This window comes from Etheostoma cragini, chromosome 1 (assembly GCF_013103735.1).
Source record: "Etheostoma cragini isolate CJK2018 chromosome 1, CSU_Ecrag_1.0, whole genome shotgun sequence".
In the NCBI taxonomy this organism is placed as follows: domain Eukaryota; kingdom Metazoa; phylum Chordata; class Actinopteri; order Perciformes; family Percidae; genus Etheostoma; species Etheostoma cragini.
This window is the reverse complement of record NC_048407.1, coordinates 28,103,882-28,119,286: the sequence shown is the minus strand read 5'-3', so window position 1 is coordinate 28,119,286 and position 15,405 is coordinate 28,103,882. Positions and strand designations below refer to the sequence as shown.

The 15,405-nt window shown below is 41.4% G+C and overlaps 1 protein-coding gene across 10 annotated transcripts in view; it reads right to left on the bottom strand.

Annotated features, from left to right (window-relative positions):
* Nucleotides 1-15,405, bottom strand: part of chd9 (chromodomain helicase DNA binding protein 9) — a 69,317-nt gene that overhangs the window by 52,342 nt on the left and 1,570 nt on the right. For 6 of the 10 annotated variants that reach the window (XM_034878129.1, XM_034878138.1, XM_034878163.1 and 3 more), the window contains exon 2: nucleotides 11,754-13,362. In XM_034878129.1, coding sequence (XP_034734020.1) covers nucleotides 11,754-13,259 — 1,506 coding nt within the window. In that variant the 5' untranslated portion in view covers nucleotides 13,260-13,362. Of the gene's footprint in view, nucleotides 1-8,190; nucleotides 8,271-11,753; nucleotides 13,363-15,405 lie in introns of those variants that run through there. The other 4 variants (XM_034878147.1, XM_034878181.1, XM_034878176.1 and 1 more) reach the window with 4 other exon arrangements.

Here is a 15,405-nt window from a genome sequence, read left to right as displayed (position 1 = left end):
CCTGACAAGTTAAAGTTTCTACATGCTATTGACTTAAAAGGATTAGTAAATAAAACAATCTCAATAAGCAACAACAAAATGTGTTTTTTTGGTAAATATGAAATGTCTTTTGTGTGCTTCTATGACAAGAGCCTGAGCTCCAGACAGGAACTTTAGTATGACTTAACATAGTTACATTCTGATCTACTGCAGCCAAAAGCAAACTACACTACTTGTTGTAGGTGTAATCAAGTATGGTGTGAGATATGTGGGGGAGAGTGTGTATGCTACAACACAATATGGGTTTACATTGCATGTTAAACTGATAACCTCAATAAAGTTCTATGCAACTGACCAAATGGAATGGTGTGGACAGCCTGGTTTAAAATGTATATTTATGAATGTTTGTGCAAGTAGAGAAGGAGGTGAGATGACAACTGCCAACACAAAGGAAACTATATCTATCTATCTAGTTTGTGTAGTTTTGCATTTTACAGCTTTACATCTCCTACAGAGACGACTACTGCCATGTGTGCATACCAATGACTGTCTTTTCCAAGTATGTGCACTTGCAGGACTCAGATCCATCTGCCATGCCAGGCCTTGGAGTTTGGACTTTAAAGCAGACCACACGTTTACCAGGAGCTGAACAACAGTGTCCTTTCCAAGCTAAACAAATCCCCTGTCAGATAATTCCCAACCATGGAACAGTCCCTGAGGATGAGCTTCATCAACGGTGCAATAGGTGTTAAAACTAACAAAGAAATGGTTTTCACTAAACTGTCACAAACAGACAAAATGACAACAAAATGGTGTCCTGCATTACTGCACCTGCCTTAAGTGCAAATAATTATGCAACCTCTTTCACTTGTAACAGTGCAGAAGGGTTTTTCCACTGTAAAAAGGTGAAAGAATTATGCTTGAAGAAACAGTAAAAACTACCATCTACTATCCAAATAAATCACTGCTTACAGACTATTTGATGGGTAAAGTAGGTAAGATATGATAAACATCATAAATCATCGTATTTAAAACAGAAATACTTAGTTACCATACATTGCTGTTAATGATAAAACATTTTTAAAATGTTTAATCTTTTTCACCGGAAAGGTTTGTTTGTGTGTATCAAAACAAGAGCAAAGAGAGACGGAAAAGAGAATAAACAGTCAACAACATGCACATGCTTCAACGGTCAGATGGCATGAAGCCACTGCTCCTGTGCCACTAAACAGTTAATATGCAAAGAAGCCTGGTGGCTTTGTATGAGGGGGAGTGGCTACCTTTAAGGACAGATGAGGGAGGGAAGAGAAGTAGAGGAAGGGGAGGGGAGTAGCAGAGCTGGATAAAGTAAGCGGGTTGGAAAAAAAAAATGTGTGCGTGTGTGTGTGTGTGCGCGCGTCCACAGAGGGAGATATAGAGCGAGGGGTAGGGTGGCTGCAGAGGCACAGGAGTCAGTCTCTAAACACTCCATTACTACCTCATCAAAGGGCGTGTATTAATGTGCCACCGCTCTCATTTCATGCCTGTACTACAGTGAGGAGTCCACACTGACTCACCATTAGGGAAATGAGAGCTGAGCGCTAGCAGTGCCCCGACTGAAAAGAAGATGGCTAGCACCCACCGATGTTTCAGCTTCTACAGCTGGCTGCTACTCCCATGCACAGAGATGAAACCCATGGCTAACTGGAGTATAATGTCCCCCAGTGTTAATAGCAACATTATCATATAAAAAGGCCTTTTGATCTATTATGCACCTATACAGCTGTAGACCATGCACATGTTTGATCTGGTTATTGGTTATTTCCATTTCAGACATTTGCAATAAAGGGGTAAAACCACACTTGGTTTACATAATGCTGCTTGCACTGGGGAATAACCCTGCTGTAGTGTCCTTGAGCAAGCCATCAAATCCACACAAAACCCAGGATAACAACATTTTAGCTCAAATTGTCTGGGCAACACCTTTGTTTTTCCTTCTATTTACTGCAAAACACACTATCAACTACACAAAATGTAACCAGAAGTTGAGCCAATGTCTTCAGTTTATTTTCTATGGTCAGTTGCCAATAATCCTAACACATTTTATATATAGGATATGAAAGAGATGCACGAATGCATCGTCATAATCAAAACTGTCAAATTAATTTTCTGTCATTTAACTAATCAAATCAATAAAAAAACAGTCATACTTAACAAAATAAGGCACCACAGGATTCTCTCATTTGAAATTAATGAACATCCGTCAGACAGCATTTCTCACAGGTTCAGAATTGCTCTAGCGTCCGCTGCAACACAGCGTAGCACTATGCCGACTGTGTTGGATGACTTATGACCAGTGCCCTCTTCTAGGACTCTACCACAAAATACTATAAATGACAAAAAACAATGTCTCATCACTTTTGCCTTTGGTTGAACCTTAGACCTTTCCTTGAAAATGTTTCTCAGTGCTGTTTACTAAGAATAGACTTGGGCTTCAGTGTTTCTTACAAAAATAAAAACATCACAAAAACACCTTGTCTTCCCCATCACCAGATCTCATACCTATACACTGATTACACCTTAAGTGTAGGTGCAAAAAGATAAGGTTCTTCTAATTAGGCCTTAGGCTACAGGTTAAGTTGGCAACCACACTAGAGTGTTAGACAGCAGCAGGTTTGATAAATGAAAGGAGATAAGATGCTTCCTCAACCAATTAAATACAGCACCATGCATTAACGATCCTTTATTCAGGGCTCGGAGAACAGTAGCAGGGCCGAGCATGGTGCCCTCTGGAGAAGCTGCTGAAAGTCTAACAAGCATTATTACCACAGGTTGGCTTCCTCCATTGTGACCAGATAGAAGAACTGAGCAGGGAGATGCTGGAACAAGTGTGGAAAAAGACATGTACTAAAAATCTAATCATTTTTAATGTTAATTTGGCACCTGGTAGCAACTATTGGTCTTTTGGAAATTAAACTAATTGAACTTAAAAATGTGCATTATGATACATACACTGATTTGTTTGCATCCTCAGGGTTAACCACACAACAGCCCAAAATGTAAAAAGTAGCAAGCCAAGTGCAACTCCGACAACTGCAATGACCACAGGAGATCGGTCTGTCTGAGATATTTACAGTAAACATTAACACTCCAAGCTCAAAAAAGGAACATAATCACAAATGCAGACAAAAAAAAAATGCGTACAAAAGCAAACACTGTTTTTCCCCCGCCACACACACACACACAAACAGGATACAATTAACCAACTGATCTCATCACTACAGCCCCGCTCGACTCCCAAACAACTCCAATCTAACAGGCTTTAACAAAGACAGACTATTAACTCACCATTATGCAGTCAGCTAATTGACCCCCTTATTGAATCAAGTTCAGCAAAGACAGCCATTCCTATTACTAATAAGGTTTATGAGTGTAGACCGATACATGTGAAGTGCAGCATGGTGTACCTAGTTATCTGACTAGGACCAAATCGAACACTAGGGGGTGACTGTGAGGAGAGAGGGCAAGCATGCATGGTAAAGAGAAAAGATGTCTGCCATCACCTTTAAGTGTCTGTCCTATCTGAATCAGTGCATTGCAAATACTAGGACAATCAGGACATCAGGACAATACAAAGATGAAGTACGATAAGTAAGAAATAATTCACAGAACAACGTGACAAGTTGTGATATGTATGGAGCCTGACCTCTGTTTTGTGTCTTGGTTTGGCATCCTCAAGATCCTAATTTTCTCACTAACCATGGTAAAATAACAGCTGTGACTTGGGTTTGAGGGTTGGGCAGAATACAGAGTATAGCCTAGCTCTGTGTCAATTAGGCCCAACTGAGAAGAGCAGGCAGTGATGTCTAACTAGGGCATCTGCCCTTCTTGTATCTTAAAGTGTCAGCTCATAGGGCAGTCACATAGCAAGATTTCAGATGATATTTTAAGGGCTACCACTGTGTGCATGCACCAGCGAGCATGAGCCAAAGTGAAAGGAGGAGGCCATCCATCCACAGAGGGACACCCTTCACAATAAGTAGCTGACTCCCGAATTTTACATGCCAGCACTGCCATTGTGCACCCTTTGCTGTTTAAACACGCACTGCTCTCAATGCAGGTCTCTTTTTTGTTAAATTAAATATTTGTACTGGAATCTATTCAGAGGTAGTCAAAGTATTGGGAAGGTGAAATGTGTAGCTATCACATAGGCTATCGTCAGTTCCTTCTTCTCACATTTAAACATTTGTAGAATATGTCATTTTCTCACATAGATAAGATCCTTACTGGCATTTCTGCTCATGCCTTTTAGAAAAGCTTTTGCAAACCAATGGTAATTCTAGTTTATGAAAACATGGACTTTAGTGTTGTAGACAAAGCAACAGTGAAGTTCGACAGGGAAAGAGACACAAGCAATCAGATGATCAATGAGGTTGTAAAAAAAGCTAACAGTTTAGCCAGATTATCTATTCTAAACCACCTAATGTGAAAGTAAAACCAAAAGTGGCCACACCAGTAATGTCAGCAACAGTCCCTTATTGCACAATGAAAACAATAGTGCAAAAGTAAAAGATGGTGCACTGGAATAATGCTTTGAAATACATATGGGGTCTCCTCATTCACAAATCTAATCTAATCCCTGACCCTGATTTATTAAACAGCATTTGATAGTTTCTCTGAACAAGAATATCCTCCTAATCACCAAAAGCATGGACTTGAAAGCAGGACAGGTGCCCTCTAAAGAAGTGACAATTTAGCAGATGCTGTATGATTCATCTACCCAAGAGGAATTAAGTGCTTTGCATATTGAACAGTTCTATTTTTTGTGCAAGTCACATGATGCATCAAATACAAAATCCCGAACCTTCATCTTTGAGCTTGTACAGAGTAACGATGTGGTGCTTTTGGAATCAGAGACAGAACAGCAGTGCAGACACCAGGCAGAGAAGTGAGGCTGAACAGTGCAAAACAAGAATGCCGGCTTATTCTATTCATTAGTGGGAACATTGGTGCAAACTGAGGAGTGGCGCTGAGGGGAGGTCCCTTAGGATGCAAAGAGAGCCAGACAGAGACAGAGAGCAAGGTGAGGAAAGAGGAAGGCATGAGGTGGAGGGGAAAACAACAAGACCTTTACAAATGCCTCATTACTGAAGCAGTGCAAAGGGAGAGCAGGGCAACTACACGCACGTTATCCTGGTCTGATTTCTACCTCCTGTTCAGTGTGATGAGTGTGTCTGTGGCATAAATCTGCGTTTGAATGGTAGAGGCCAGGCGGACAGGCTCTCTCATACAAAAACAAAATGAAGAGGATCACCTTTAACCCATTAATATAAAAAAGGATAATTTTATAAAAAGTATTACAAGATATTCTACAACAGTGGGTGAAAATGCTCAGGTTTTCTGGTAAGTCCAAATGATAGAAATTTGAAATGGAAAACCAGAAAATAGGTACAAAATTACATCATAAACAGATCTAAAAAAATATATATATCTGAACCATGAAGGAGAGCGGAGATTGTACAGAGTGTTGCACATACAGTACACAACATCCCAAACTAACATTGGCCCCTCTGTAACAAAACACAAAACCATTTTCACCATTTGCCTTGTTAAATTTATCATCAAATAAAAAATGGGCAAGAGGCCAATCTGTCAAATTATTTTTACCATTATAAGATGATGAGTAATTGGTGAACACAAGGAAATATAGACACTACTCTACAGCTGTTGCTGTCAGAGTTCCTGGATTTTCTTCAGTCTCTGTATTTCATTTAATTGTGGTCCTTCACATTTATAAGTCAACTCAGCTCTGTGCAGCCAATCAATGTGACAATCCGAGGGACTGGCAGGCTGTGAGACAGAAAGGACAAGGAGCAAGTGATGACAAAGAAATAAAAATAAAGAAAAAGGTAATGCTGTTGATAAAAAGAGGCAAGAGAGAGATCTGATGTTCTTGAGAGTAAAGTTGTCTTCTTCATGTAAAACTACAACACAGTGGGGTACATTAGTAGTATTTATATTTGATCCTACTTTTTAACACTTACTCAAAGAACAATAGTTTTAATAGAAAATGTTGGCTAAAAAAACCATTTGGTGACATAACCGTCTTATTAATCACAATTTCAGCCATTTCATGCTCAGTTTACTTTCCCAGTTTAACTCTTCCAGGCTATTATTCAAACTGCACCTGCAAGTTTCAAGACGCTCTACTGTTGATAAGATTTTATCTCAACTGTTTGCTTCAATAACCCCAGATTAAAAAGGGTTTTGGAAGTTTGCATCTATACCTTCTTGATGATTTGCTGCGAATCAATACAAAAATGATACACTCAAATGTGGTTTTTTTTGTTTGTTTTTTGGGGCATTATAGGCCTTTATTTGATAGGACAGTTGAGGATATGAAAGGGGAGAGAGAGGGGGAGTGACATGCAGCAAAGGGCCGCAGGCCGGATTCGAACCCGGGCCGGCTGCATCGAGGAGTAAACCTCTACATGGGCACCCGCTCTACCAACTGAGCTATCTTGGTGCCCTGTTTTAGTTTTTTAATAAATCAGACCCATACTTATTCAAATCCGATTCAATTTAATTTATTATTTAATATTCCTCATATTTTGTTTAGTTGTACATTAATTAAAGTGTAACATTTTGACTGGCAATTCCTCACATTTAATTTAAAACACTAAATAGATAACTTAATATTATATGTCTGCTACACAACAATAGTACACAATGGGCAGTATTACGCAGGGCACATTGTGGATACTTCTTTTGGATTTGTTGTGTTTTACATATTTTAGAATGTTTAAATTAATGTTTAAAGTTAGTTGAATGGTTCAATAAACCTTAAAAATCTGTAAACTTTCGCAATTGAAAACCTACTATGAGTACACAAGTAAACAAGCTAAACAAAATTGATTTAACAAACAATCATCCAGATCTTTTGATTTCTGTGAATAATAATTTCCAAAGACACTTTGAACTACAAACATGCTTGCTCCATTAAGGTAGCAGAGACTACACTGGTTTTGATGGATGGTGGTGTGTGGCGACACTAATGATATGTATAGGAGTCTAGCCACATTTTCTCCTCTAAGCCAAGGAATACTGCACAGCAATACCAAGATGGGCTCTCTCTCAAATGACTGGCTGTATTACAGTTATTTAATACTTCTCTAGATTAAAAATATGTTTTTGCAAAGCGCTATGAAGCAAGTTAGAAGAAATAAGTGAATAGAACACTTTTGAGTAAATAGGCCAACTAAGGAGCTGGAATTGTGTCAATAATGAAAAGGACTTTTTGAACAGGTGATTGATTAGGTGAATCCTACAATCAATATCATTTTTTCTGTCTTTGTTTATTTAAACTGATCTTTTTGTGAGCCTGTATGACAGGACTGTAGCTTGACTCACTACACAGTTGAGTGCTGATATATTCGGAAATACAGTACCAGTTTCAACTTTGGACATTCTTCTTCTAAAGTACACAGTGAATTAAGTCAAAAGAAACTGAGTATTGTCATACACAAGCGTAACACTCAATAGACAAAGACTGGACTTGCAACATAGGTGTCTATGGCAACTAGCAAATGACTTCCTACTGACACACACGTTTGCTAAACTTACAAATCAGTAACCTGTAAGCCAACTTCTGTCAAAGTCAAGCTGTGGTAAAGAAACCACATATAAAAAGGGGAACTGTAGGACAAACCTATTGCAGGTACAATAACTTCAAATAACTTTACTCTTGCTACCTTATTTTAAGCTTTCCTTTGTAGTAAGATGTTTAATTCCAAGATTTCCTCAGACAATCCCTCCCTCTTACCACAAGACGACAACCACTGTCAGTTGTAAACACAAGGGCAAAGGGGTCATTACCCCTTCATGCCTTTCCTAATTTCCTGTGTTGCACACTACACTGAGGCTAATTCACACGTGAGTTTCATGCAGTCTTCCTGAAGAGAGTAAGTACTTTTATACCCTGAGATACTGTGATAGTCTAACCACCCAGCTGTCCCTTCTCCGCTAGTCAAAAGGTTAACAAGTTCAAGGAAGATGCCGCACGTCACAACAAAAAAAGTCTTCCAGTCACATACACACAAAAAACATCCACATTTGAGCCCTGAGTAAACCCCCAAGAAAAATATTCAAAGCCATTTAATCCCAGGAGAAAGAGGCAATGGAGAAAAGGAAGGTTAGAAAAGCAGAATAAAAGAGCATACTTTAAATTCAAACCTACTGACAGTTTGGGCTGGCAGCTTTCCCACATGCTCCTGACACACTCAATCCAATCTCCTCCCCTACCTCCTCCTACACTGAGCCCTCCCCTTCCGCCCACAGCAAGGACCGCCTGACTTCCTGTTTACCTCTGACCTCTAGTTATCCCCCGCCCTTATCTGGCAAGCCTCCAAACAGACAGGCTGATGAGGCCGGATGCAACCAGTCAGAAACCCTTGACATAGTGAGCAAGCCAGGGAGGGAGGGAAAAAAAGAAAAAGAAAAAAAATTATACTGTGTGTGTGTGTGTGTGTGTGTGTGTGTGTGTGAATGAGACAGTAGCAGGTTTCCCAAAGATGTGTGTTTGTAAATGTGTGTGTATGTGTTAGTTGGTACATGTGGGTGGTGGGGTGGTGCATGGTGTCAAGTTTTCTGGCTCAGCCTTGCCTGCCCGGCTGGTTGGCTAGAAGTTATATAAACCTCAGAGAGGTCAGGAAGCAACAAAGCTTGAATATCACACAAACGCAACGGCCCTACTTGCAAGCGCACACAGATATCCTAATTTGCTTACTCGCGATACAGTTGAGAGGCCAAGGCAGGGTATCGAGGGTTGAGCAGCAATACCCAGTAAGATCATAAATCTAAACCAGCAATGCAGGCAGGCAGAGAGGAGGCAACATTGTATTTGAAGCCTCGGGTCGGATTAAAAATTACAAACAGCAGAGTGTAATAGCAGGGCAAAAAGTTGTAAAGCCAATCATTTAGAATAAGTGTGTCATGACAAGGGAAAATAGTTACAAATTTACCATAACAGATTAAAATGTAGCAAGGCTGAAATAGCAAATGAAACACCTGGCTCGTAAAAAGAAAACAAGGCTAAATGGCAACAGAATAACTGAACAATCAGTGTGCTTACATGCAGTTAAAAAACTGATTATATTTGGCTTAAGGCAATACCCCAGTTTCTCAAACGCCATGTAAACACCTTACCCTGGGTAAAATCAGAGTTGTCACAACCTGGTTAACATTCCTAGATAACTCATTTAGTTCAGCGCTAAAATCTTGTCCATTTTCTCCCCGCTTTTCAAGCATGGATGAACAACACCAAGTTGTCTAAGACGCTGGACCTTTGTAAAAGGTCAAAGCTTTATTCTGACCAGTTGTACGTTGGCAGAGCGCCACCTATTGTGCCGGAGTTAGAGTTACTCCTGACATACTCCCCCGCTCATGTACAGTATACGGAGAGAACTGGCATAACCCAGTTCTTCACTTAACCGGGGTAAGACAATACCCTGTTTACTGCTATGCATGTAAACGTTTTACTATTTTATATCCGTTTTTATATTTTTACATACATTTATCTGCAGCATCAATTTTTTTTTTAATATGGAGAGAAGTAGTGAAGACATGTAACTGTAGACCAGCTCACAGAGATTTCAGATTAACCAGGTTATTCAAGTTCATTTAAAAGTGCTCTCAGATCTCCTTTGCTAAACTTGATTTCTCAGACGTCAATCTGAAATTCCTGACTACCCATCATAAAGACTGAGTGCTGGCTCACATGAGTACACGTAAACATTACAAACTGGCATCCAGCTCAGAAGGGTCTCACTAGAGTGCTACCTCGTCAGAGAAAGCCCCATGCAGTCCATAACTGTTGCTGAAATGATTCATGGGATAGGCTAGAGTTCTACACCCATCTGTTCATTTGAATATAAATCCATTGCAACAGGGCTTACAAGATCATTTTTACTCAACTTAACTTTTGAATTTGGAAACCTGGACAACTATTCAATCTTGAACCCTAGATGCTCATCACAGCTGCAGCTGACCATTACAACAACTGGAAATCCTAATTAGCCTCATTCACTGCGGGGGAGTGAAGAGTGGGCAGCGAGCCCCTGATGCCTTGCCTGTTCAGCAAACACTCTATCAGCAGGCTCTTCACACATCAGTGCACATGAATAGCACAGTCAGCCTGTAAGCATCAACACAGGGCTGGATGTTGACACAGACGGGGAGATGCTCATTCGTATAGCTGTGGTTCATGGCCCCATTTTAATCACAGACCTTTGCAGAAGAGCTAAAGGTCTGCCTAACCAGAGCTCCTCCATACAAGCCACCAGTTGTGTCACTTGCTGCCTGTTAGGGATAGCCAAGGCAGCACTCAATATACTGGGGGGGCGGGGGGGGGGGGACTTTCATGAACAAATGACTTTTTCCACATGTACATGTTTCTAGTTTGAGAAAAATCAGTTTCTGTTGCACTCACTAAAATATGTTAAATTGTTACAGCATATTTTGTTTTTGTAATTATGCTGAAATCTAAACAAAAATATGAAAGGAATAAATGTTGAAAATGTGTGTCCTTTTTTAAGAGTGCAAAACATGATGAAATGTTTGTTGCTTTTGCTGCTGGTCATGTGTCACTCGTAGACCAGGAGGGTGTGTGGATGCTACTAAGTTACTGGTCAACTGAGGTCCAGGAACTGCCTGAAGCCTGTTACAGCCAGCTAATGCATTCTCCCAACCTCCCCCTCTCCTGCTCTTCTCCCTCTCATGCTCTTCCTCCCTGTCTCTTTCCTAAGCTCTCCTTTTTCCATGAGCTACTACCCTCTCCATATCGCAAACCCCCTCCCCCTCCCTCAAGTGCTAACCACTCTCCTCCACCACGCTTTTCTTCCCGTGCGCTCTCTAACACGTGCACGGACAGACACACAAACAGTCGCACAGAAACTGTGGCAGCTACCACAACAGTGTGCAACCTCCCCCACACTCCAGCGAGGCTGTGTGCAAGTGCCTGTAGCTTGCCCTGACCCACATCTTGATATAGCCTTAAGTATGCTTACAGCTAAGTCCTGAAGACACTCCTACCACTCTTAGCCTAATCAGGCCTGACCTGCTGTCGGCACATTGAGCAGATAGACAGGCCAGGCTGGACAGACCATTATTATTTACAGAAGGCTTTCAGATGGCCCTACTGTAGGATCCACCAACTGACTGCAGGTTTCCTACAGGCACATGTTCTATCAGGGATAGCGAGTTAAACATTACATGAGGGACTAGTTTCTGTGCCATGCCACACTAGGACAAACACATTCATGATCTTGATACCAGCGAAGACATCTTCTCCATTAGTAAGGCAGATACATCTGCAAATGTGACATCTAATTAGTTTATATATACACATATACATACATACATACACATATATATATATACACATACACACACATATATATATATATATACGCACACACACACACACACACACACACACACACACACACACACACACACACACACACACACACACACACACACACACACACACACACACACACACACACACACACACACACACACACACACACACACACACACACACACACACACACACCAGAAATTGGGGTAAAGGGCGCAAAGACTGTACAAATATAATTAAGCCTAGATCAAAGATATTAAATTCAGAGGGTTGCTCTGCAACAACGAGGCTCAAATACATGCGTCTGAAAAAAATTCAATCAATAACTGCTTTGTATTTTGTAAGAACCACAAAAAAAAAAAGTGTATTGTATTACCTTTTCTTCCTTGTAGTCAACAAGTGGCTGTTTCCTGTGTTCATGTCCCCTTTCCTGTCTGGAATCAACCCAGGAACAGTGGGATTCATCATGCTGACTGAGTGCAGCCTCCAGCTGGGGCAGTAGGTCAGGCAGGAGGTCAGGAGGCTCCAGGCCCTCCAAGTCTCCATCCTGAGCCTCTGATGGCAGAAGAGTGTCTCCCAATGATTGGTATCCATTAGTGTTGATGGCCCTGCAGCCCAGAGGCTGCTCAGATGGCAGCTGACTGGACATGCTGGGGTAGCAGTTCATGGACGCGCCAAACATCTCAGAAGACTTGCAGTTTCCCTGGGTTTCTCCAGAGCAACGAAGGGCCCGGAAAGGACATTCCTCTGCCTGGCTAACTGGGGTCCTCATTACTGCTGTGGATGGAAACTGACATACTGTCACTGATAGCTCAGGCACTGTAGAAGAGAGGGGTGCTGTGGTGGTGGTGGGCATACACAATGACTGCTGACTGAGACTGGGTATTTCTGGCTCCCCAGGGTAGGCAGGGTACTGAGCAGCTTGGTAAGCAGTGGCTGAACTGACTGAGCATGAGGACAGGGAGTGAACCATAGATGACGAATGCATGGGAAAGGGCAGGTTAGGGTCTTCCGGACGTCCACTTGTCGACTGGTAGCTACCCTGCTGCTGCTGCGGTTGCAGGCAAGTCCCACTCATATCAGCATTTTGACTATCCAAATAAGACTTACTTGGCATTGCCCTTGAATGAAACCTTGGTCCTCCTACAGTTAGTTGGTGCTGAACCTGCTGTTGAGTATGGTGAACTTGCTGTTGGCGCTGAGATTGACCTCCCTGTTGAAAGGAGAAATTGTGACACTGCTGTTGCTGCAGGGACAGAGTCTGTGTATTAATTTGTTGTTGCTGGTTTATCAGCTGTTGCTGATGACTTTGCTGTTGTTGCAGCTGCTGCATTCTGTGCTGCTGCTCCTGTTGTTGATGACACGGGTGGTGTTGTTGCTGCTGCTGTGTTTGTTGTTGTCTGACATGAAGTTGCTGGTTGTGCAGTTGCTGCTGACAAAGCTGTTGCTGCTGTTGAGATAATGGATGGTACATATTTCCATTCTGGTCTTGGTTGCCCCACATTGGACTGCTACTGTTACAGAACAGCCCATTGGATTGAGGTACTTGGCTCATGGCAGCATTATGGTACTGGCCATGTTGGTCTGCAATCAAGTCACCACTTGTGGCCCCAGGACCAGAAAATGTCTGCCCCATAGGATGCTGTGCCTTAATGCCAATGTAGTGACCTATCTGCTGACTATAAGCAGGTACGGCTTGTTGGGTAGTTACCGTTGGGATCATGTCTTGGTGCTTCCCTGGGTCTAGGGGCTCCACTTGGAGGGGCTCAAAGTCAGCAGTGAGGTTAAGCTCATCCACGAGTGATGGTGCTGAGGAGAAGCCATCCTCGTCCAGCCCTTCCAAGCCTCCAACAAAGAGGTTGGGGTCATTGAAGAAGTCCATGGCAGAGCCCGGAGGGTAACTGGAACCTTTGGAACTCCACTGGATCCAAGCTGGTCCCAATGAGCCTCACTGTGAGCTATAGCATGGCCATTTTTTTGTGTCCCTTTCCAAAAACAGAGGGGAAAGAAATAAAACAACATTAATATGAGAAGATGAAGATGGTGTGTTTTACTAAGTACTGTATGGTCTAGATGAAGATCAGAACAGTTTCCATACAAACAAGCTACTCATTAAAATAATCCAGCAGAAACCCCACCACACACACAAAGACAAATAAATCCTTTTTTAGACTGAGATGATAACTTTTGCAATACTCTTCCCCCAAAACCAAATTTACTTTTACTATCCATTTCATCATCACTGATACATTCTTGTAAGCTAGTAGAATTACATTAATGTCAAAACACAACCAGTTTTTAAAAAAGCTTTCAAAAGGAAGGTAATGGCTAGGTCAGACGAGTCTGAGAAATTTGGTACTGTTAATTACCAATCAGCACTTCCTTTCATGTGTGTAGCAAAGCAGCTGGTGCATGCCAACCGCCAGCCATAAGCAGGTGCCTCTTCCTTCACCCCCCCCACCCCCATACAGACACACGCACCTCAACCCGCCACCCCCAAAACCAATGAAGCGGCCTACCCTGCTACTGCAGAATGTGTTGGAGGTGCAGACAGCTGATAGAATTTCAACAGATAGGGACAGAGGCAGATGAGGTGCTTTGGGTGTGGGTGTGTGTGTCTGTGTGTGTGTGTGTGTGTGTTTGTGTGTGTGTGTTCTGCAACCACAGACCAAAGGAAGATGACAGAAGCTTACTCAGGTCACTCATTATGTGCTGAGTTGCTATGCACACAGGCAGGCACACAAAAGCACAAACAAGCACAGGCATTTTTTTAGTATCTTGGTCTAACATGTAGATGTACGTTTTGTTTCATTGGCTAACATGTATTTCAAATGACAGCTTTAATGACTGGCTTAAAAATGTGTTAAACATTCAGTAAAGTGGTATTTTCTGGGTGTTGGTCACAGTTCTTTAACTATATGAAAGCCTCAAGTCCTGCATGTGTGATTTGTAATCATAAATGGACATCATGTCAATTACTCTGCTAAAATCCTAATACACATCCCCAAGTAACAGACAACCTTAAATGTATTTGTATGCAAGCAACTTAAAAAAATAAATAAAAAAAAAACACATTCTCATATTTTACAAACATGAGCAACATGCCTGTCTATGTCACACTATAATATTATTTTAACTGGCAACTTTTCACATTTACGCTATGTTGTTACAAGGTAATTGTGAAGGGTGTGTGTGTGTGTGTGTGTGTGTGTAATGTCACAGCTGACATCCAGTTGCAGCACTAAGCTTTATTTCCAGGAGTATGTTTAGAATGTGGTAACATCATTTTAATTTTTTTTAAAGGCAGCCTAGACCGAAGTCTAATCATAAATAAACAGAGGTGGGAAAGTGTTCAAGTTTCTTCTGTGGCTCACTGTCATGCCACCACGGACAAATATTGTCACTTTCCGCACCCACCACCGTCAACAGATCCCATTAAAAAAATCTGTTCCAACAGGCATGAAGCCAGTCCTGTCAATTTGGTCTTTGCCTCCAATCTCAGGGTCACCCCAGTGCTTTGTTTACTATGCTGTTTATTGGGAATCATGTGATGGTCCTGGCATATTGTTAATTGTATGGAACATTCCCAACTGGAATGTTGTTGAATTTTATTTTTGTAAGCTTCTTTGCATGCCCATCTTCAGGAGACACGTATAATATAGGCAAATGAAGAATTAAGAGAGGAGAATGTGCATCTGCACTGCCACATTTCAGCAATTTAAGTACAATAAGAAACTTTTCACAGACATACTCAAGTGATAATTACACCATCTGTAACCCTGGTAAATAAGTTTTTTTCTATGAAGCCTACTTGGAGTCTTTGATAATACCGATACTCACTTTAGATGTGCAAAAATCATTGGGGATAACATTGATACGTTTGTGGCAAACACAGGACAATGTATTAAGTGTGCTTGTGTCCTTTCATTTAACGAACACACAACAAACACATGATACAACTTAAACTCAGTGTCATTTGAAATTATTTCCAATCGATACTCTCTTTTTGTTGACTTTCAGTAAGTCAG